Source organism: Microcaecilia unicolor, chromosome 8 (genome assembly GCF_901765095.1).
Source record: "Microcaecilia unicolor chromosome 8, aMicUni1.1, whole genome shotgun sequence".
In the NCBI taxonomy this organism is placed as follows: domain Eukaryota; kingdom Metazoa; phylum Chordata; class Amphibia; order Gymnophiona; family Siphonopidae; genus Microcaecilia; species Microcaecilia unicolor.
Genome location: NC_044038.1, coordinates 4,926,853 through 4,951,336, shown reverse-complemented (window position 1 = coordinate 4,951,336; position 24,484 = coordinate 4,926,853). Strand labels below are relative to the sequence as shown.

The 24,484-nt window shown below is 42.7% G+C and overlaps 1 protein-coding gene across 1 annotated transcript in view; it reads right to left on the bottom strand.

Moving 5' to 3' along the window:
• The window catches only part of CHTF18 (chromosome transmission fidelity factor 18), a 74,342-nt gene that overhangs the window by 17,931 nt on the left and 31,927 nt on the right, over positions 1–24,484 (bottom strand). Inside the window, exons 17-18 of the mRNA XM_030212939.1 lie at positions 22,238–22,387; positions 10,551–10,681 (exon numbers count right to left, since the gene is read on the bottom strand). Coding sequence (XP_030068799.1) covers positions 10,551–10,681; positions 22,238–22,387 — 281 coding nt within the window. The remainder of the gene's footprint in view (positions 1–10,550; positions 10,682–22,237; positions 22,388–24,484) is intronic.

The window sequence follows — 24,484 nt, the reverse complement described above, 5'->3', positions numbered from 1 at the left end:
GCATTGCGTTCAAGTATGCACGATTGTACATAACATCATTCACGCAGATGCCCCTATCTACATGCTAAACCTCGTGGACCTACCTCCCAGAAATGCCACAAGAACATCCCGCAAATTTCTCAATCTGCACTTCCCCAGCTGTAAAGGACTAAAATACAAACTGATGCATGCCACCACCTTCTCTTACACGAGCACGCAGATATGGAATGCTCTACCCACAGACCTGAAATCAATTGTCGAAACAAATAACTTTCGCAAATCTCTGAAGACACATTTCTTCAACAAGGCCTACAAAGAGAACCAATAGCTTCACTGACCCACTTTACCAACCCACCCAGTTATGAAAATCCACTTCTACAATTACCCGCCTAATCACTTCCTCTTTCTTCCCTTACTCAATCTCTGAACACTACTAATTGTATCTGATATTCTGGAATGACAATGTCATAACAAAACTATGTACGCCACATTGAGCCTGCAAACAGGTGGGAAAATGTGGGATACAGATGCAATGAATAAAAATAATATTAAAGGCACATTTATTCAATCAGGAGAAAAAGTTTTTCTTTACTCAGCTTGTAGTTGGACTCGAACTCGTTGCCGGAGAATGTAGTGACAGCAGCTGGCCTTATGGAATTTAAAGGGGGTTTGGACAGATTCCTGAGGGAAAAGTCCATTGAACATTATTACATTTTTTGGGAGGGGTTTTTCGGGTTCTTGAAGCCTGGATTGGCCGCTGTCGGAGACAGGATGCTGGGCTTGATGGACCCGTGGTCTTTTCCCAGTATGGCAGTGCTTATGTACTTAGGCTTTTGAGTCTCAGGCTGCTTAACGGCTGCTGGTTTGGCTAGTCCATCTGATGGTACTCTATTCTCCCCTTCCTGGATCCTTCCTCTCAAACTTTCAAATCCTCCGTCCCTCCCTTCCTAGGACAATTCCCCCTTCTATCTATTTTTCATGCTATCCTATCCATAATGGATTTATTTTCTATATTTATTATTTATACGTTGTAAACCATTTTGATGCTTCTCCCGCAATTTCTAATAAATTTGGAAGGCTCAGTGGCAGGTATCGCATCATACAATTTCTTTTGACAAGGATACAGATAGTGATGATCCTTGAGGGGGCCATAGTGGACTCAAAGGCATGTAAAGGGCTAACTTATTATTTAAGTACTCTGGTCCACTTTGTCTGAGGACCTTAAAAATCAAACAGATTTAAATTTAACCCTGTAAGGTACTGGTAGCCCGTGTAATTTTTGCAGGAAGGAAGTGATATGGTCACACCTCTTGCAGCCTTCTGTCGGTCATAATGCAGCCGATGCAAACTCTTTTTTGGTTTGACCAATGTACAAGGCATTACAGTAGTCTAGTCGTGATGTTATCATGGAATGGACCCGGGGGACAAGCCAAAAAGATAGTTTTCCTTGTAGCTTTTAGTTCCATATGGTCGAATGCTTATTCTTTGTTGCTCTTTTGCTGTATTGTTTTGTTTATATTTTCAATTTCTTATATTTTTCCATTACAGTTTAATGACAGAACAAGGTTCATTTTACAACAATCTGTTGTATAATAGCTTCCAGAAAACATTTGAAAACCCTTTCTCGTTCAGCGTTTTCATTATTTCTTATTTCCCAGCTCTACAAGCTGCAGATTTTCATTTGTTTCATCCATTCTTCTTCCCTCCTACCCCCAGGCAAGGTCTTAAAATTCCTCTATTTCAAGTATTCCATTAAACAATGCACCATTATTACTCCACCCTTCAGAGGTAAACCAATAGCTGCCATCACCCCTTTTACCGAGCAAGGTTTTTCCAAGTCTTCTCAAATTGGTCTGTCGTATTCTGTCTAAGGGCAGTTTACTGTGACACGTGTATAGACGGCAACACTTCTGTTGTACAGCTTCCATGGCAGGTGGCTTTTTCGATGTCTGTGAGGTGCCCTGCAATTACTCCCAGCCTAATCAGTTGCACACTCTCTTCTTTTATATATTGGTGTGGGGGATGGGGGCAGCATTTAACAGTGCTTTAACTCATTTGCAAAGCACACAACTTAAAAACAAATACCTCTTTCCAGTTTCCTGTAATTCTGTATTTTACTATATTCCCAGCGTGTTTGTATATAAGTGCCTAACCTGGCCACATTTTTCCCCAACATTGAGTACAGCCTGTGAGATATACTTTACATAAATGTGCTGGGGCAGACTGGATGGAAGGTGCAGGTCTTTTTCTGCCGTCATCTACTATATTACATCACCTTTGCAAAGTGGTCTCATCTGTTCAATATTCTGGAGCTTGTAAAATGACAGTAAGCAGGCTCAGTTTATAACTCACAGAATGTAACAAGATGGATAACTGAGGTTAATGATTCTGTTAAGTCCATTCCCGTCCCCTCCACTCTGACTTGCATCACAGCAGGCCCGTATGAGGAGGCATATATGCATGGGAAGCTAAGCTACAACGCGTCAGTTTGCAAGGCTCTGGCTGAGAATTTGGACTAAAAGTTGGTGTTTGACATAATGGAAGGGACGGGTGTCATTCAGTTACCCCCCTCCCCCCCCCCCATTTTTTTTTTTTTCAAGCAGTGTTTCACGAAAACTCTCTTTACAGATATAATACATTTTTCATGAGAGCATGGTAGAGTGCACCCATATTGCCAAAAACAAAGAGGATAGACATATAATCCTGATTAGTATGTGGGGGAAGCTACGATGTGTTTAAAATGAATAAAAATGAATTTGATATTTATAAGTGATCCTGCCATCTGGTCGGAGCTTCAGAAATAGCTAAGTGTCTTCTGTAATCTACTATAGCTAAAAAAAAAAATAAAGAATTCTGAAATGTGAAAAAAGAAATGTGTTTCTATATAATTCTTGTATGGCTTATGCTATGTCCGACTGCATAACAGACAAAAAAAAAAAAAAATTGTGAGCCCAGTAGGGACAGAGAAAGTGCCTGTATATAATACATAAACCCTTTGGTTGTACCACAAAGGCAGTTTATCAAAGGCATGACCCATTTCCATTCAATGGATTTAGCATCCCCTTGTCCATATTTCTATTCTCTAACTTCTAATTTGACTAGCCGTTGAGCCCATTAAAACGGGCTAGTGGGTCGCCACTGCCCCCTCCCCCCCCCCGAGTTCACCGCTGCCAGTACCCCCCCCCCCCCGAGTCGCCGCCACCCCTCCACCCGTCCCTTTGCTATTCAACTTACATCTCCGCAGCAGCCAGATCAGCTGAGCTGCCGTTGGCCTTCCTTCTCTGCCTATGTCCCGCCCTCGTGTGACTTAACGTCGGCGAGGGCAGGACACAGGCAGGGAAGGAAGGCCAACGGCAGCTCAGCTGATCTGCCTGCTGCGGAGATGTAAGTTGAATAGCGAAGAGACGGGCTGGGTGGAGGGGTGGCGGCAGCGGCGACTCTGGGGGGGGGGGGGTACCAGTGGCGGCGACCTCGGTGGTTCCCTCTCCGTGCAGTTTCCCTCTCTGTCCCGCCCCTCGTCATCACGTATTGACGCGGGGGCGGGACAGAGAGGGAAGTCTGTACTGCGCATTTGCGAGTGAGTACGGTCACTCGCCGTTTATATGTTTGATTCTCTAGGTTACACCGTCAAAGGGTTTAAAAAGCTTCATTAGATATGGAAGCTAGCGTTCACCTTCTGTCTTGCCTCTGGGCCAGAAGTCACCTTCTGGAGGAGTAAATCTTTACTCCCCCAGGCAGAATTCCAGGCAAGAAAAACTCTGGCTACTAAATAAGTATTAGACATAATAAATGTTTATTCAAATTGTCAAAGAAGCCAATCAGTAATTATTGAAATGGTAACAAATAAACTCCCAATACAATATAATATGTAGGAAATAAAAACAGAGTTTTCCCTGGGACCTGTCCACCTCCTAGTGGACACACTGAGGCTCGCCATCCTCAGTTCTGTTTCCTGTTAAATACTTTTTTCTTCCTTTCTTCATTATCTTAATTATAATTACCCTTCCTACCTAATGAATATGCATCTTTCCAGAATATTCTGTTTCCTGTCATGACGTCTCATGTTCCATCATTTTATTCCCTTATTATATTGTCAGTTAGGGCCTGTCATGCACATAAGCATAAGTTTTCATTTGGTATAGGTTGACCTATGTCTTTGGTATGCACAGTCATCATACCAGCTCCCTCCACCCTTACAGTTTTACCCACTCACTTCTCCTTCTGACAGTCTATCTGGATACAGCAGGTGTCCTTAGTCGTAGGAGTCTCTGGCTTAGATGCTGACCAGCAACTTATCACGAGTTAGCGCAGGCTAAAATGTCAAACCACAAATTTCTACCGCTTTAGAGAGTTATTTATCAGAAAAATGCTGTCTTGCAATTCCAGATCTGCTGCCAGCTCAAAGAAGAGCAAAATAGCTTATAATAAAGACTAGAAATATGTATGGTTTGCACCTTTTCATGGCCTCTATACTATACAATAGTTAACCTGTACAAGCCAAGGTTTTCTAAGTAGAAAAACGCAGCGTCTTTTATAAAATACACGTAGCATTGCCTAAATAATATGTATATTTTGATGTCTCACACAATAATACAAGCCATATGAACACATTTAAAAAATGAAGCTTTGCCCACATAAGTTGCTCTACTTACACATACGTGATTTTGCTATTTATAAGGATGGACTTTTGTAAACGTGAATGTCCACAGGGATCTAAGGTGTCAAGCTCCAAAACTGAAAGTTTCATGAAAGGAGGTGATTCTTAATGCTAGAGAAGTGAGTGCAATTTCATTCTTAAGCATTCTTCCAAACCCCACGTCAAAAGGATAATGTAGCTAGGGGTAATTTTTGGCTTGAAATTTTCTGAGGCACACATGTATGAGATATGGGATACACATATCCTTTGAAGGACCTGCCCAAATCACACCCAGAACATCTCTTTTAATCTCTGCATGTTGCTGAGTATACATATAAGTAGTGTCTTTTCTAACTGGGTTATGTCCTTCAGCCAGCAGATGGAGACAGACTTAAGACCTGTGAGCTCTGCCCCATAAGAGGCAGTTTGCAGCAACAGCTCCCCAGTGTTACTGTACCAGAGCAAATGTTTACCACCAAAATCCCCTCCTCAACCAAAATTATGGCAGGAGAGGATCTAGATACCCCCACATGAGAGAACCGATAGAAACTTTGGGCACCTCACCACACGAATCTGAAAAGAATTTGCCAAGCAAATGGAAAGTAAACTCAGATATCAGGCCACAGGGTGGATGGCTGGACTGTTCTGACTGGACTCAAGAAATGAAAATTAGTAGACGAGACCAAATTTTCCCTTCCTTTTTGTTCTATCATAGCAGTCCAGAACATATGGGATGTAGTAAAGCAATCCTTACACAGGGTGGGATGAAGACACTCCTTTTTCACAGTACCTCGGCACCAAAGGCAGAATTTTCTCTGGCATGCACATCCAACTTGGAAAAAGACTGCAAGCTAGACTAGGTGGTGGACCTGTAAATCTCAGCCAGAGAAACTGACTGGGATTCTTCCCAAGATGCCACCTTACCCCTGGTTAAATAAGCTCTACGGTCCTCAACCTTTGAGAATACAGGCCAATATAATTGCCTCCCTCAGTCAGCATGCAAATCGCCTTTGAAGTCACCTCAACTTTTAACACTGCCAAACATAAGCAGTCTGACCTCCAAAATCCTTAATCACCTCCAAACACTGTTAACGGCATTTTACGGATATCCAGAAATTTTAGAAGTCTAAAATCGTCTCCCCAATCCTCCCAATGGAAGGAAGGCAATACCAACAACATGGAAGAATGGTACCACTTTCAGGAAAAAGGAGGGAACCGTCCCAATCAAAACTCCTGCCACGGACACAGGGCTGGAGTGTGGGGAACGACCTGGCATCTCACAGGTATTACATTGCAAGGAGGAAGTACTGCAATGGCTGCCACAGCAGGAGCATCATTTTAGCAGCTTCCACTGAGAGCTCAGACATTGTTTCTCCAATTGTGGCTCAGTTCCCCTGCACCGATTCAAGATGCCTGTGTCTGCCAAATGTGCTGCGGTCACAATGGCTTCCAGCATGAACTACCTGAGTAGGAGGTGGGAAACTCTGCAGCCTCCTCAGTGGTGCCCACACACTGCACCTGACGAGGTCAGTCCAGCTGCATGAGGGAAACCTGACCTGCACTGCAGAGCACTGCATTTAAAACGTATGTAGTCCCTTTATTGTTAATGGGTGATGGTTTTAGGAATATTTGTATACGTTAGCCTGATTTTTTTTTTTTTTTTTATGGCTGTAGTTTGCTTTTCAAATATCCCCTAAAGAAGCCTGTTTGCATGAGAGAAATATGATATAAAACAGGATGGACAGACCACTACAGGAGTAAGACGACTGTTATACAAACACAGTCTCCCTTTGGTGTTTGTTAGTTTCTTCAACTGACTGCTGCTGGGTGGATTGTGAATTATTGTGAACAGTGAAGTTGTAATAGTGAGCTTTGAAGCTTCATCCAGTGGATATGCAGTGACACTGTTCTTTCATTTGAAGATCTGTGTTTTCCTTTGCAGGACTTTTTTTCCCCCTGCTTATTTGCTGAAAACTTTTTTTTTGGTTTGTTTCGTTCCCAGTGGAGATATGGATATTTAATTTGTGGACAGATTAAAAAAAAAAAAAAAAAGAGATGCATCCAAGGAATCAATCATGTTTATTCCAAATGGTCAACACTGTTACTGGTGCAAATGAAAATAACTCAACATGGGCTGTGTTTCAGGTTACCTGCGTCAGGAGTCTGAGTCCCACTACATTAATAACCAGACAAAACATGAACAAATTAAAAAATATAGTATGAATAAATATAGAATAAATACCAAAGTAAATAAGAAGATAAGAACAGCCATACTGGATCAGACCAATGGTCCATCTAGCCCAGCATCCTGGCCAATCCAGGTCGCAAGTACCTCGCAGAATCCTAAATAGTAGCAACATTCCATGCTGCCAATCCCAGGGCAAGCAGTGGCTTCCCCATGTCTGTCTCAATAGCATATCATTTCTTAAAACACAGAAAAAAAAATAATACATCAAAATAGGGTCTATAGTAAGCTCAAAATGATATCAATTTAGGCCATTTACTACCACATTCAGTTAAAGACAGAATGATAACGATGAAAACATGGCTGTTTCAAGGCAAAAATTCCCTGTGTGCTATTTTGCTTAAGACAAACAAAAGTTATAAGAATAGCCATACTGGGTCAGAGCAAAGGTCACACTCCACACCTAATAAATGTGCCTTCAGTAGGTATGTAATGTTATTATTATTTTTTTTTCTTTTAATCCAGTGGGTTACTGCCACCTTACAGTCCACCTCTCCCATCCCATTCCCTCTTCAAATAAAAGGGACCATGTTCTCCTTGTGTCTAACGAATGAAGTCCGTCTGAATCTTTGCCTCCAGTGTTCCCATGAAACACTGGGAGAGAAACAGACTGAGAGCCAGATGCACAAAACCTAACGAGCCCACAACTTGCGGTTTAAACTGGTTCCAGGCAGTTTAAAACACAAGTAGTTTACCGGGGCATGCACCAAAGGTATTTTTCCTGTCATGGTAGCAGGCAACGAAAACAGAATGCAAATTATCCAAAGGCTATTATAATGAGATGCAGTACCGTTTTTCCGATTCCCTTACCGTGGAAACTCTAACGTGAGGTCTGCACCTCTCGTTAGGGCTCCTGTGAGGGAATTGGAAAGGAAAAGAGCCCCGAAAAAATTAAAAAAGGAAGAAAAAAAAAGCAGCGAGCGCACATGAGGGGCATCCTTTATGGACGTACTCTGCCTGCGCTTGTGAGGGACGTCTTTTCGCCGTCTTTTTTTTTTTTTTTTTTTAGTTTTGTCTCCCCTGCGCTGCTCACCTTCTGTAGCAGCGAGGAGAAGGGATTAGGGAATTGGGGACCTGCGACTCGAGTCGATCCGGAGTTCGGGACGTCCCTTTCCATTATGCTCCTCTTCCAGGTCTCTTCAGCCAATCAGAGTGCGTGTAGCTGACACCAGCAAGCTAGATGCGCTTTGATTGGCTGAAGAGACCCAAGATGAGGAGCATAACCGAATGGGACGTCCCGATTCTCCGACTGGCTACCGAGGTAATGGTGAATGAATGGAGCTACAACGAGTAGCTCATTTGCATTCCCTTTCCTTAGTGAATTCCCGTTCCCTACCGATTCGCTATGGAATCGGTAGGGAACGGGAATTACCCACGACTTTAGTGCATCTTCCTCTGACTGAGATAGAACGATGACACTACTTTAGGAGGGAAAGGAAGGAAGGAAGGAAGGAACTAGCCATATTACCACCTTCTCAAGAAACACAGAACGGCTCTCGACAAGACAACGCCTGCAGGTCTGATAGTCTCCTTGCTAAACAGATAGCTGTCAAAAAACATTAAGGCAAAATCTTTAATGGGGCATCAAGAGGCTCAAAGAATACACCTATTAGTGGCAGGCACACAGCATGAGGTTCAGATCTCAAGAGGGAAGAACAGATTGTAAGCTCTTGTGAGCAGGGACTGTCTTCTTCATGTTCAACTGTAAAGCGCTGCGTACGACTGGTAGCGCTATAGAAGTGATATACAGTAGTAACTGGGAAACTGGGAGGTCTCAACAGCTTAATGCCATAACACCAACTAAGCCTCTACTGCACCTTCAGCGAGGCTACGGCTAAACCCTTAACCAAACCATCCTGCAGGATTCAGTGCTAAAGTGAAAGAAGAAAAAACACAGACACACACACCAAGAATCACTGTCCTTTGGTTCTCTATGTCGAAAGCGAATTCCGATTCAGCAATTTTGTATGTAATTTGCACAGAGACTGCAATTCCGCTTACTGCAGATCAATATATGTGGACCAACAAGATAAAGAATACTCACGTTAGTCCTTGGGATCCACTAGCCAGCTTGGTTTTTAACGTATTCAAATGAATGTGTTAGAGACATTTACATGCATTGCCTATACTGTATGCAAATTCGCTATCAATCAGGTTTGGAGTGCCTTGGATCGAGACCCCCTGTTTTAAGAGAAATTTCTCTGGCCTCTTCTACAGATATTATTCCTGGGCACCCCAGGTTATCATCATGCATTGCTAGGATTGTAGATTTTTTCACATCATCATTTTCCATGCAAAATTAATAAAATCACAATTAGTGAAATAGAAGTAAAACACATCAGATGTTTATTCCACTGCACTCCTCCTCTCTTGACAGGATTTTTCTACATCTGGCAAGCTCAAGACCAAAAGAAAAGGAATGTGTTAGTGGAAAAGGAGGCTGGCTGTAAAAAGTTCCCGTTTCATGTAGTACATTTATTTTTGAAGAAGACTTATGGGCAGATGATCAAAAGCCCCGCGCTGTACCAAACTGCGCTCTAAAAATAGTGGTGGAACAGCCCCTAGGATCAGAGATAATAGCATGCAAATTTAAGCACGCTATTATCTCTGATCATACGGTAAAGTGCGGGAGGATAGTGGCAATCCTCCCGCACTTGTTCGACAGGTCTGGGCTATCAAAAGTCCAGACCTGTCAAATACAGGGGTTGGAGGTCCATGGGATCACCAGACCCCTAGAACCCCCACCCCGAGCCAAGCAACACGGGGGCTGGAGGTCGTCTCTCCAACACCCCCCCTCAACACAAGTTCAGGGGGGGCTGGAGATCCAGTGGGTCTCTAGTTCCCCCTACCCCCCCCCAGCATCCCATCACATGGAGGAGCCCTGGTGGCCCAGTGGGCCACAAGTCAATCCCCCCTCCCCCCACCTGACCTGGTGGTCTAGTGGTCCTTCCCCACTCCCCTACCTTTGCTGGAGGAGGGAGGTGGCCTCCTTCCTCTCACATCGGCGCCTCCTCGAAAATGGCAGCACCCAGCCCTGATCAGTGCATCCTGGGATGTGCTGGGCAACACCATATAAGAGAGTTTCCCCTGAACCTGTGTTGGGGGGGAGGGAGGGTCAGCCTCTCTGTTGCTGGGAGGAGGGTCGGGGTTCCTGCACTTGTGTGTGTGTGGGGGGGGGGGGGGACGGACGGACAGATTGCTGCTTTGGGGGGAATGGGGGGTCTGCTAGCATGCAAATGCATGCTGGACAGGGCTCACAATTCCTCCCCAATGGTCTGAAAACCCTAACGCCAGCTTGGAGCTAGCGTAGGGTTTGCCGCAGACAGCATGCCAGTATTTGGTGTGCTGCTTGCTGATCACTGGGGAGGAATACATTTAGCATGCATTTGCATGCTACTTGCACTAAGAGTCCTGTTTTGCATGCAAGTTGCGTTCAGAGCCCGCGAGAGCGTTGTTTCATGCACTCGGTGGCTCTGATCATGGGGCGGTAGCAAACGCAGGCGCTAGTATGGCGCTTACAGCCTCTAGCACCTGCGTTTGCTCCTGATCATCAGCCCATTAGTAAGAACAGAGAACATTCCTGCTAAAATAGATTTAATGGTCAGTAGGTAAGGTATATCACACTGTCAACTGGTACTCTGTGAAGCAAAAATCCCTGAAAAGAGCAGCAATTCCAGCAGAAGTACTCACGGGTCTAATTTGTATATATACTGGCCATCAGGCGTTCGCTCTTGATGGTACGTGAGGTTGTAGGACAGCATAGTGTTGATCAGGTCAGCGAGTTGCTGCTTCTCTTTAAAGCTGTACAGCTGGATGTTCACCTGGATGGAGCACAAAAAAAATGTGACAATATGATCAGAGGATTGTGCTGAAGGAGGGAGACTTCCCTCCTCAGCACATCAGAAACGAATCCACATACTATAGGCAGAAAACCTGCTACACTGGGCTGTAACAATACTTAGTAGCAAATCAGCAGATAATTACTAATTAAGAGGCTTAACATATTATTTCTGCTTAAGGCAAGAGACAGAAAAACCTTTGCTCCTATCCAGCTGATCCATGCAAGCTTTTTATTTTATTCTATTTTTTAACAGATTTCTAGTACCATCAATCTCAGATTTTCCTCCTCCTCCTCCATTCCTTCACAAACAGAAATCCCAACGAAGGAGACACACTGGTCAGCTGGTAGAACACAGAGCAGAGCTTTGAATTTTGGCTTTTATCGACACCTTTGCCATTGGCTTGGTATGAAGCTGAGCAACTGAATTTACCTCTCAGAGCATGTGTTTACCCTGGACTGTAACTGGGGAATATTATATTTTGCAGCATGCAAAAGTCAACATGTAGAGACACCTACCCAGATGACTCCGCAAGTGCTCTCAATTTGCAGCAATTTAGGGATGTATTGGGATGAACTTGCTTTTAAAACTAAGATTGCCACATCCAATTTTACAGGGAATTAGGAAAGTGAAAGTGGTGTCTCAAGTGCCTTTAATCTAGCCCAACTGATTGCAAATTTTCTTTCCTTCCCAGGATGCATTTCTCCACAAGCACGCTGAAGCATAGCCATTACTCCTGTCGGTGACATCACACCCATTGCCATAGTAACAGATGCAGATAAAAATACCCAATTTGCCAAGTTAAAAATAAGGTTATGAAGATGACTTATTTTAAAGATGCAATTAACTTTAATAATTTATTTATTCAGGAAAGAGCCACAATCTACAAAGAAAGGCCCAACAGCCTCATTATCTTTAAATGACACTTACGGATGAGTTATATTCAGTTCCAGCATGATCAGCCATCTGCTCTCCTGAACCGCGAGTTGGGGTACAAGAGATTTTATGAACCTATTTCCTGTGAGGCTGTCCAATCCATCTCTTCTGACTCTCATCATGCACAAACTACTTTATTTCCAGCTTTTTTGTACAAGAGTTGCCAAACAATCCAGCATGTGAGGTGAAGCTAACAGAATTCTGGCCTTTTGACATAGCCTCCTGATGCACTTAGGGTTACATACGAGGGTCCATCTAGCCCAGTATCCTGTTTCCAACAGTGGCCAAGCCAGGTCACAAGTACCCTGCATAAATCCATTAGTAGCAACATTCCATACTACCAATCCCGGGGCAAGCAGTGGCTTTCCCAAGTCTGTCTCAATAGCAGACTATGGACTTTTTCTCCAGGAACTTGTCCAAACCTTTTTTTAAAATCCAGATATGCTAACCCCCTTTACCACATCCTCCAGCAATGAGTTCCAGAGCATAACTATTAGCTAAGTGAAAAAAATATTTCCTCCTATTTGTTTTAAAAGTATTTCCATGTAACTTCACTGAGTGTTCCCCAGACTTCGTACTTTTTGAAAGAGTAAAAAAAAAAAAAAAAAAAAAAAAAATCAATACACTTCTACTTGTTTTGTAGACCTCAATCATATCTCCCCTCAGCCACCAATTTTCCAAGCTGAAGAGCCCTAACCTCTTTATCCTTTCCTCATATGGGAGGAGTTCCATTTCTTATCATTTTGGTCGCTCTTCTTTGAGCCTTTTCTAATTCCACAATATTTTTGAGATATGGCGACCAGACCTGAATGCAGTACTCAAGGTGAGGTTGCACCATGGAGTGAAACACAGGCATTATTGTATTCTTGTTTTCTATTTCTGTTGATGGCTCTCTCATTCTCCCTGTCTCCTCAGCTCGAAACCTTTGGGTCATCTTTGACTCTTCTCTCTCCTTCTCTGCTCATATCCAGCAGACCGCCAAGACCTGTCGTTTCTTTCTTTACAACATCCGTAAAATCCGCCCCTTTCTTTCCGAGCACTCTACCAAAACCCTCAGCCACACCCTTGTCACCTCTCGTTTAGACTACTGCAATCTGCTTCTTGCTGGCCTCCCACTTAGTCACCTCTCCCCTCTCCAATCGGTTCAAAACTCTGCTGCCCGTCTCGTCTTTCGCCAGGGTCGCTTTACTCATACTACCCCTCTCCTCAAGTCGCTTCACTGGCTCCCTATCTGTTTTCGCATCCTGTTCAAACTTCTTCTATTAACCTATAAATGTACTCACTCTGCTGCTCCCCAGTATCTCTCCACACTCGTCCTTCCCTACACCCCTTCCCGTGCACTCCGCTCCATGGATAAATCCTTCTTATCTGTTCCCTTCTCCGCTACTGCCAACTCCAGACTTCGCGCCTTCTGTCTCGCTGCACCCTACGCCTGGAATAAACTTCCTGAGCCCCTACGTCTTGCCCCATTCTTGGCCACCTTTAAATCTAGACTGAAAGCCCACCTCTTTAACATTGCTTTTGACTTGTAACCACTTGTAACCACTCGCCTCCACCTACCCTCCTCTCTTCCTTCCTGTACACAATTGATTTGATTACTTTATTTTTTGTCTATTAGATTGTAAGCTGTTTGAGCAGGGACTGTCTTTCTTCTATGTTTGTGCAGCGCTGCATACGCCTTGTAGCGCTATAGAAATGCTAAATAGTAGTAGTAGACTCATAACCACTCGCCTCCACCTACCCTCCTCTCTTCCCTCCCTTTGACATTAATTGATTTGATTACTTTATTTTTTGTCTATTAGATTGTAAGCTCTTTGAGCAGGGACTGTCTTTCTTCTATGTTTGTGCAGCGCTACGTACGCCTTGTAGCTCTATAGAAATGCTAAATAATAGTAGTAGTAGTAGTTCTTGGTCTTATTTACCATCCCTTTCCTAATTCCTAGCATCCTGTTTGCTTGTCTTCATTGAAAGTAGCTGGATGAAGTGCTCTCTGTGTTCTCTCTGTGGCAGATGGACCTTCTTGCAAAAAATGTTCAAATTAATATTTTCAAAACAATTTTTTTTAGAATATTTTCATCTGCAGTGCATCCAAGTCACAAGGGGATGTGTCGGGGGCATGTTGGAGGTGGGATATGGGCATTTCTAACACTTGGACCTTTTTCTGTCATAATGGAACAAAGCAAAAACGTCAGGGCCTTTAAAACCTAGACGTTTTGGGCTAGACCTGTTTTAATAATGACCAAGTCACAAAAAAGTGCCCCAAATGACCACTGGAAAGACTAAGGCATTACCTCCCTTACTTCCCCCAGTGGTTACTAACTCCCTTCCACCCCCCAAAAATGCAGATCCCTGGAGAAGCCTAGTGGTCGGTGCAGTGCATTGTAGAGAAGGGGACCCAGGCCCATAACCCACTCGAACTGTTACACTTGTGGTGCAAAGTATAAGCCCTCCAAAACCCTACTGGACCCACATATAGGTGACACTTGCAGGCATAAGGGCTGCTATAGTGGTGTACAGTAGGTTCACCTTACAATACAAGGGGGTAGTGGTGAGATGTATACCTGGGACCTTTTATGTGAAGTCCAATGCAGCTCCTCCTACATCCCAACAGCTTGATTTTGGGCGTTTTTCACGTGGACTTTTTTTCCCCCATAAAAAATGGTCCAAAAAGACGACACTTTCAGTTTAAAAAATGGCCATGTTTGCTACAGAATTTTTGGATGTTTTCCGCAAAACGTCCAAAATTGGATTTAGACATCACATTGAAAATGCCCCTTCACATTTTTCCGTTCCTACATTGTTATGAAATGAATGTTTTTCTATCTAAGCCTAACAATTTCTAATTTACCAGATAAAGAATGACTTCAGGATGGTTTCACGTAAACACCAACGTCCAATGATCATTCTTCCACGAGCAAGATTTCAGGAGCAGCTAGATCAAATTTAATAAGAAATGGTGATTTTTACATGTACCTGGCGGGGCGGGTGGTTGGGAGGTGGGGATAGTGCTGGGCAGACTTACACGGTCTGTGCCAGAGCCGGTGGTGGGTGGGAGGTGGGGATAGTGCTTGGCAGACATATACGGTCTGTGCCCTGAAAAAGACAGGTACACACAAAAAATGACACATGCGAGTTTATCTTGTTGGGCAGACAGGGTGGACCATGCAGGTCTTTTTCTGCCGTCATCTACTATGTTACCTCAGCTGTAATAGTGGATTATTAGGTGGGGTGCTGAGGAAGAATCCCATACCTCAAGGAGCTCAGCCATAAAGATGATGTGAACAAGGTAGACTGCACAGTGATGGTGCTTTTGATAACAGAGCGCAGTTAAAGTGGATGGGTAAGAGACAGCGCTAAGGGGCATAAAGAAAACAAAGTTGCTAATTTTCTTCCCTTTCATCTCATCAGACCAGTCCAGGACTAGTAGGTTTGTGCCCATCTGCCAGCAGGTAGAAATAGATACAGAGCTGTGCTATACCTTGGACAGCTGCTCAACTCCAACAACTCAGCATTAATATCAAAGCAGAAATAAGTTAAAACAACAAAAACAGATTCAACTTCCTTTTTCTACTCAAAAATAAATAACTAGGAGAAAAAAAAAATTAATTCCTTAAGAAACAAAACAGTCAAAGCTGAAAAACTAACACAAGACTAAAAGGGTAGCTGGACTAATCTGGGGCAGAGGAAAGAAAATTGGCAGGTAAGACTTCATTTCTCCTTCCTTGGCATCAGCACCAGACCAGGACAGGGACTTGTGAAATGTAAAAAAGCAGTCCTCAAGATGGGAGAGAAATGGTTGCCCCTGCCTCCAAAAATGAGCCTTCTTCCTTTGCTGCTACATCCCAAAAAATGCTTTGAAAAAGTATGAAGGATGATGTCACCTCTCCGCAAATATCTAGGGGAGAAACAGAATTACACTTCACCCAGGGAAGAGGCCACTCTTCTTACGGAGTGAGCTCTTAAAATTGTCGGCAATTGAGTTCCTGCTAAAATAGAAGCAGATGAAATCTCTCCGAGCAAGGGAGTTATAGTGGCTTTTTCAAAACAACTTCACCTTTTCTGGCTTTGTTGAAGAGAACAAACAATTTATCAGATTTTTGAAAATCATTAGTAACCTCCAGATAAATGGACAAAAGTCCTCGTCGCATCCAGCACACATAAGTAGTAATATTCAAACAGAGTCTTTTTTCCAAAAAGAAAAAAAAAAGGAGAGATGATTCAAACCAAATGGAAGGCAGAACCCACCGCATAGAACTGAATAGGTTAGTGCGGAATAGAAGCTTTTGATGTAACGTAAGGTATTTTTATTTATTTATTTATTGCATTTGTGTCCCACATTTTCCCCACCTATTTGCAGGCTCAATGTGGCTTACATAGTTTTGTTAACATTGTCATTACAGGATAACAGATACATTTAGTATTGTGCAGAGATTAAGTAAGGGAAGAAGGAAGGGAGTGATTAGGGTAATTATAGAAGGTGGGCTTTCTTAACTGAGTGGGTTGGTGAGGAAGATTAGTGTGGCTATAGGTTCTCATTGTAGGCCTTGTTGAAGAGATATGTCTTCAGAGATTTGCGAAAGATAGTTGTTTCGTCGATTGTTTTCAGGTCTGTAGGTAATGCGTTCCATAATTGCGTGCTTATGTAAGAGAAGGTAGTGGTGTGCATCAGCTTGTATTTTAGTCCTTTACAGCTGGGGAAGTGTAGGTTGAGAAATCTGCGGGATGATGTTGGCGTTTCTTGGAGGTAGGTCCACGAGGTTTAGCATGTAGATTGAGGCGTCTGCGTGAATGATTTTGTGTACAATCGTGCAGATCTTGAACGCAATGCGTTCCTTAAGTGGGAGCCAGTGGAGTTTCTCTCTTAAGGGTTTTGCACTTTCATATTTAGTTTTTCCAAATATGAGTCTTGCGGCAGTATTCTGGGCTGTTTGGAGTTTTTTTTGATAGTCTGTTCTTTGCAGCCCGTGTATAGTGCGTTGCAGTAGTCCAGATGACTTATTACCATTGACTGTACCAGGGTACGGAAGATGTATCTCGGGAAGAAAGGTTTTACTCTTTTAAGTTTCCACATGGAGTAGAACATCTTTTTCGTTGTGTTTTTCACGTGGGTACCAAGAGTGAGGTTTTGATCAATGGTGACTCCAAGAATTTTCAAGTTTTGTGAGACAGGAAGAGAACAGTATGGTGTGATTATGGTGGAGAAGGTTTTTGTGTTATGTTGTGAGGTGAGTACAAGACATTGTGTTTTTTTCTGCGTTAAGTTTTAGTTGGAATGCATCTGCCCAGGTGTGCATTATTTGGAGGCTTTGGTTGATCTCGTTGGTGATTTCATTTAGATCATGTTTGAACGGGATGTAGATTGTGACGTCATCTGCGTATATGTAGGGGTTGAGGTTTTGATTGGCTAGCAGTTTGGCTAAAGGTATCATCATTAGGTTGAATAAGGTTGGTGAGAGGGGGAATCCTTGGGGGACTCCACATTCAGGTATCCATGGGGGTGATCTGTCCGCGTTCGTTGTTACTTTGTATGATCTTGTGGTCAGGAATCCTTTGAACCATTTGAGAACTCTGCCTCCTACTCCGAAGTATTCTAGTATATGTAGTAGTATTTCATGATTAACCATGTCAAAGGCACTGGACATGTCAAATTGTAGGAGGAGTATGTTGTTACCAGTTGCAATTGCTTGTTTAAATGAGTTCATTGCGGACACTAGAACAGTTTCGGGGCTGTGATTTGACCGAACAGATCAGGACCTAAAACGTCAACCCGTTAGAAAGAATTGGTATTGAAAATCATTTGAAGGTAGACAGGAACTGATATCGCAAGAGAAAAGCGTCAGAGTCGAACAGAAGAGCCAGGCGAATCTCTCATTAGTTAAGCAAGAGAAAGGAAACCTGCCAGTACCTCAGTTCCTAATCTGTTAAGTGTGAAAAGATAAGTGACCCAGCAATGCGTCTGCTCTATCCCTTTAGTATACCAGTGCCTTTTCAGGTGTAGCTGAATGTGAGTAACACTCCATTTTCCTGTCCCTGAAGGGCTTACAATGAAACGGCAATGGAAGGTTAAGTGACCTGTCCAAGATCACAAGGAACTGCAGTGGCTAATGAAAGGATGGAAAAACAAAAAAAAAAGTTAGGCTTTATATTGACTGGGGTCCCTATGAGCATTTCCATTGGCTGTGACACAAGTAAACAACGTAGAGATTCTCTATAGATAGGACAGACGCCCTCAGTACCTGCAGGATTTTGTGTACTACTACTACTATTTAGCATTTCTATAGCGCTACAAAGCGTACGCAGCGCTGCACAAACATAGAAAAAAGACAGTCCCTGCTGTAGCTGCTGCCTCCTGAGTCCTGCCAATGTATAATAAAAGAATGCAGTGCTCGATGCAAATCAATTTATCCTGCTTCTTATAGAAAATTCCAGTTACAGAAACAATTGTATCCTCTGTTGAAGAGCAAAATGAATCGGCTACATTCCCCACTAATATCATAAATGCTACCCAAACATTTATGCTCACATTAATAAGGCAGCACAACAGAAACATTACTGAAGGGAGTGGAATAACTAAACTCAGAAAGCACAGACACTCTAGAGATGGTACAGAAAGGCAGGGACTGAAAAAGAATAAGAAAAAATATATACCTGTAAAGCAACCTTGCGGCCAGGAGACTGTTCAAGTAACACACAAACTGAAGTTTGGTTGGTTGGTTTTTTTTTTTTTTGTCTTTTTTAATCCAAATTTCTGCAGGAACCAATAGTATTGAAGAAAGAAAAGGACCAGATGGTGGAAGTGGGGCAAAATGGCATGACACAAGGCCACCTCAGACTGACTGAGAAAAAGAAACGCACAGCTGCCTCCTCACAGAGAAACTATGTCACTGGGTGACAGAAATGTAGGTGGACTTGGAAGTCCAATGAATCAAACTGACCGCCAAAGGACTGCTGAAGAAAGGATGGACAGCTTATTCAGAACTGAAGTAAAGCAAACTTTTCTGCCTGCCGGATACTATATAAAACGGATTAAACCACAGAAAAAAAATGAGCCGTCGGCAAACAGTGTGATCCGATGCTCTTTGAGAACTACTGATGGCAAAGCTGCTTTTTTTTTTTTTTTTAAACTATGCGTTAAGTTTACAGGTATGAGAGAAGGAAACGCTGCTCCCAACGCTACTGTCCTGCTCAACATCTTCATTGCAATGGCCATAGTAGAGATCCCACTTGAGTACAGTCCAATTATCTTGCTTGAAAAGCCTAAGAGTTGAATAATAAAAGTCTAAACATACATTACCGCAGTAGAACTACCAGGGAAAAGGCACAGTGCAAGAAGGGGGAAGGGACCCAGGATCCTCTGAGCAGTCCCCATACAAAACAGCTCCATGCTTTGCAAGGCTGCTGGTAAGAGGCATCCAGAAACTGGACAGTATGTTTCAACTTCAAACAACCCCTATCAGGGGAAAGGGGGAGTTAGAGGAAGGGAGAAATAAACCAAAGCAACAGGCAATGCAGGCCATTCCCCAGTCACACAGAGGGCCATAAACCCCAAAAGTCAGGCTGAGTTCTGCAGTTCTCCTTAGAACTGCCAAAAAGGAGCTGCTTTGAACTCTATGAGAGTGTAATCTATGCAAGCTAGGTGGAAGCGCGCTCCACAGAGACGGGCCAGCAACTGAAAACATTGTTGACCAAACAGGAGAAAAGACAAATGGGGATCACACTTTCCACAAGGACAGAACACAGCAGTAACAGAGCGGAAAGGAACCAATTCCAAGAGATCAGTCACCACACCAGGATAAGATGCGTTTTAAACTCTTGGTACGGATTTGGTATAGCACGCAACATCGGAACAAGAGTTTAAAACGCTCCACTATCAACTGATACACAACTGAGCACTCATCGATTGGACCCCTGAGGAAGGCTGATATAGCCGAAACACGGGCCGTGTTGGGTCTTAATAAAATTTCATTGGAGCATCTTATCCTGGTGTGGTGACTGATCACTTGGAATTGGTTCCTTTCCGCCCTGTTACTGCTGTGTCCAAACAGGAGAACAGAGTAGCAGATATTGAACGAAAACGGGTGAGCTGACCAGTTTGTAAAGATTTATGGATCAGAGTTGGTAGCTTAAACTACACACGGACATCCGCAGTAAGCCAGTGTTCCTAGTAAAGCAAAGGGATGATATGGTCGTATTTATGACTACATGTGATAGATTTTTACTGCTACATTTTGGATGACCCGGAGGCATCATAGGTCTCATTGGCTTATGCCGTCGAAGAGAACATTGCAGTAATCAATATTGGAAATAACTAAAGCATGGACTATGCAGTTGGGGGTTTCAAGAAAGGACGGAGGGATCAAAATCTGGCAGAGGCAAAAAACCCCCACTTTGAAACAGTAGATGAGATGTGTGAAGAAAAAGTAAGGGCAGAATAACGACACCCCAGGACTTTAAGGGAGCCTTGAATGGGAACAAGCCCGCCAATCGACTGTATATGGTCTGGGATAAGCAAAGTGCGAGAGAATATCATTGCTTGGGTCTTTAATAAACTGAACTTTATTCTATTATGTGGAATCCATTGAAGGGTTCTCTCCAATTTCTGTATCAAAGAAGAAAAGTCAGAAGTCAGCAGGGTCGAAGGTACCAGAATTTGGATAATCTGCATATAGAAAGGGAATAAATCTGGCATCTGCAATGACAGCACCTAGAGAAGCCATGAAGACATTAAATAATAATGGAGCTAAGAGAGAGCCTTGGGGCAAACCACAATATGAGGGGACTTTAAACCTAAGTCCTTGAGATACAGAAAGCAGTGCTTCAGGTGACCTGGAACCATTTGCTAACACTTCTTACAAGGATTCAGTATTTAGAAGCCAGACCATTTTTACCACTGTGTCTTGCACCAGCCTGTATTTGAAGCTGCAAAGGACATTCCTGCAGATTTCTGAACACAAGAGATAAGTCAGACTTTCACTGTTAGGAGAAAGACCTTGTAAGGTTAACTGCAATACTTAAAAGCAGAAAACCACAAAGGGATGCATTGTGTTACTTGGGAAAAACTGAAGAGCACGTAACCGTTATCCTGCAGCCAAGCACAATTAATCTTTAATACCTCTGAAACAAAAATAACCCAAAGCATTTTTGTGTTAATACTGAAAAAAAATCCACAGCCATCAAAACAGAGAAGAGTCTACTATTTTCTGGAAGAACAAGATGTCCTAAAAAGGGGAAGTATGTAATCAGCCCGTGAAGGAATGTAGACTTCCTGTATTGTCTTGCAATTAACGAGGGTAAAAACCAATTGGGATATAGAGAACTGACAATGCTGACATCTATGTCTACCTACAGCAAGACAATGGAACAGGAGAGGAACGGAAAAAGAAAAATGGGACTTAAAAAGTACATACACCACTAACCCTAAAATAGGACACATGAAAGGGAATGTTTTCAAAATTTCCAGATCTTAGTCAAGCGTGTGCCTGCTGAGTGGTTTTACTTAATAAAATACACATTTTTTTTCCCCTTTTAAGAATTTTCTCCTAGGCCAGGAGTGTCACAGCAGAAGACCTGGTAAGAGAACAACCCACATCAAAATAATGCATTTAACAGGCTTCAAAATAAATTATCCCACCCAACAAAGTCAGCATTTCAAGCAGCCAGCACTTATCTCAAGATGTGCAGCCCACAGGCAGGTTCAGGACTGGTCTGCAGGGACCCCCAAAAAAAGAGAACAGGATTTGAGATAAGTGCCACCTGCTTGAAATGCAGATTTTCTTGCACCGGACAATTTATTTTGAAGTCTGTTAAATGCACTATTTTGATGTGAGCTGTTCAAGAAGCGACTGGATAAACTTTATGTAACTGGGTGATAGAACATATATTTAGGAGTTAATGTTTATATGTGTATTATAGGAGTTTTTCAGGAGCCTAATGCAGACTTTTTTGCTGCTATTTGGCTATATGAGGTCCTTTTCTCCTAATATATACTCTATTTTCCATACATTCTTGTTAGTAGTGATTTGGGATTATATATCATCTTTTTTGGATTGCAATTTTTTGTAACAATTTCAACACAGCTCACCAAATAAGACAGCAAATGCACATAAAATGTAAAAGAGTCACAGGCCATTAGGCTATCCACCTCAGTTATTTACACAGAGCATGCTCCATTAAAAGAATACCATGCAAAATAAATTCAAATGAAGGCCTGTCTTCTCTATTTGCCTGATTCTTTTGAGTCTTTATTTGAATTTATTTTGCATGGGACACTTTTGGTGGAACATTCTCAAAATACACTAAACTACAAAAGGTCCTCCACAAGGAGTAAATTATTGATCTGTGGGTCTATAGTATAATAATCCCTCTTTATCTTTTACGAGCATCACTTCCTTTACACATGGAGGGGCTTCAATATTCTGACAAGTGTATGAGTGAACTGTACGATTGTTATACCAAAATGTATATCATGTCTGATATAATTGTTGCATAAGCACATACATATTCTCATATATAAATTCATCTCTTCTCTAAATCCCAAACAAACATCTGTCTGTGATACACCCACAGCCTGGTTCTTCAATACAACGTGGAAACGTTACTCACAGGTCTAAGCTTTGGAGAGATTACATCAAGCAGAAGACAAAGCATCTCCAGGACCAGAGACTGTGATGCCATGCGGCTTCGGATGGAGGGATTTATCTCGCAAATCATGGAGCTTAGAAGATTCTGCATCTGATTCAGCTTTGTCTGGGCCTGTTTCAAAATAAAAATATTCAAATACCACATATTGGTAGACAATGATGTAACATCTAAAACCATCACAGGCCTAAAAACGTTCACTGCAACAGTAGAATATAAAGATACCTCTGCCCATAATGCAGTTTATTGTAAACAACGTATATGTTTAATATGGATAATTGGAAAGTGCTAATGCCCTTCAGTAAATAAGATGTTAAAACACCCGAATAAATGAAATTAGGTCTTACTTACTTACTTTCTTTCCTCAAGTACCTCCAGACCAGTCTACGTGTGGGTTTACACTCTGACCAGCAGAAAGAGACTAAGAATCACTGGTTTTAACGTTAACAATATAGCTTGTATTCCACTAATACCTCATGGTTGTAAGCGGATCACAATTCATAACAGACTGGACATTTCCAAGAAACACAAAATTATAAAAGATAATAAAGATTCCTTCTTATTAGGTTGTAACAGAATTTTTTTTTAAATAAGAGTTTTAATGTGTTTTTGAAATTGAGAATAGCTTGATGTGGAAGTTAAAAGATTCTGTGTCTTTGATGATATCATTCTATATAGGGTTCTGTACTCATTCCAGGACAGAGGGAGCAGCTAAATAGCCCCAAAACAGGTAAGGAAAGGGAGAGATTGTTTTACATCTCTGGTTTTATTTATTTATTTTTTGTTACATTTGTACCCCACACTTTCCCACTCATGGCAGGCTCAATGTGGCTTACATGGGGCAATGGAGGGTTAAGTGACTTGCCCAGAGTCACAAGGAGCTGCCTGTGCCTGAAGTGGGAATCAAACTCAGTTCCTCAGTTCCCCAGGACCAAAGTCCACCACCCTAACCTCTAGGCCACTCCTCCACTGTTGCTACTATTTGAGATTCTACATGGAATGTTGCTATTCCACTAGCAACATTCCATCATGTAGAAGTCGGCCCTTGCAGATCACCAATGTGGCCATACAGGCTTCTGCTTCTGTGAGTCTGACGTCCTGCACGTATGTGCAGGACGTCAGACTCACAGAAACAGAAGCCTGCACAGCCTTCTACATGGAATAGTAACATTCCATGTAGAATCTCAAATAGTAGCAACATTCCATGTAGAATCTCCAATAGTATCTATTTTATTTTTGTTACATTTGTACCCCGCGCTTTCCCACTCATGGCAGGCTCAATGCAGCTTACATGGGGCAATGGAGGGTTAAGTGACTTGCCCAGAGTCACAAGGAGCTGCCTGTGCCTGAAGTGGGAATCGAACTCAGTTCCTCAGGACCAAAGTCCACCACCCTAACCACTAGGCCACTCCTCCACTGTTGCTACTATTTGAGATTCTACATGGAATGTTGCTATTCCACTAGCAACATTCCATGTAGAAATCGGCCCTTGCAGATCACCAATGTGGCTGCGCAGGCTTCTACATGGAATGTTGCTAGTGGAATAGCAACATTCCATGTAGAATCTCCAATAGTAGCAACATTCCATGTAGAATCTCCAATAGTGGCAACATTCCATGTAGAATCTCCAATAGTATCTATTTTATTTTTGTTACATTTGTACCCCGCGCTTTCCCACTCATGGCAGGCTCAATGCGGCTTACATGGGGCAATGGAGGGTTAAGTGACTTGCCCAGAGTCACAAGGAGCTAGCTGCCTGTGCCTGAAGTGGGAATCGAACTCAGTTCCTCAGGACCAAAGTCCACCACCCTAACCACTAGGCCACTCCTCCACTCCACTTGTACATGCTCCTGGTTTTTTGTTTCCATTTTTCTCAAAAGAGATCCTACCCTCCTACTAAGGGAGAAGATATCAGACACGTCTCTGAAAGAAATACACCAGAGCAGACTCAGACTGCACAGCCGTACCTCACCTACCATCTGTTGGAGACTGAAAAACAGTAGCTGGCTGTGAACGGTATAGGACCCCATATAGAGTGACCTCATCAAAGCAGTGATTCCTGCTCTCCATCTACCAGTAAGAAGACTGTAAACCAGTCTGCTGGACTGATCTGGAGGGACGTAAAGAAGCATGCAAATACACACACAAATGCATTTTTAAAATCACAAAACACTAAGGGAGGAGGGGGGGAGGTGGGAAAATTGAAGACAG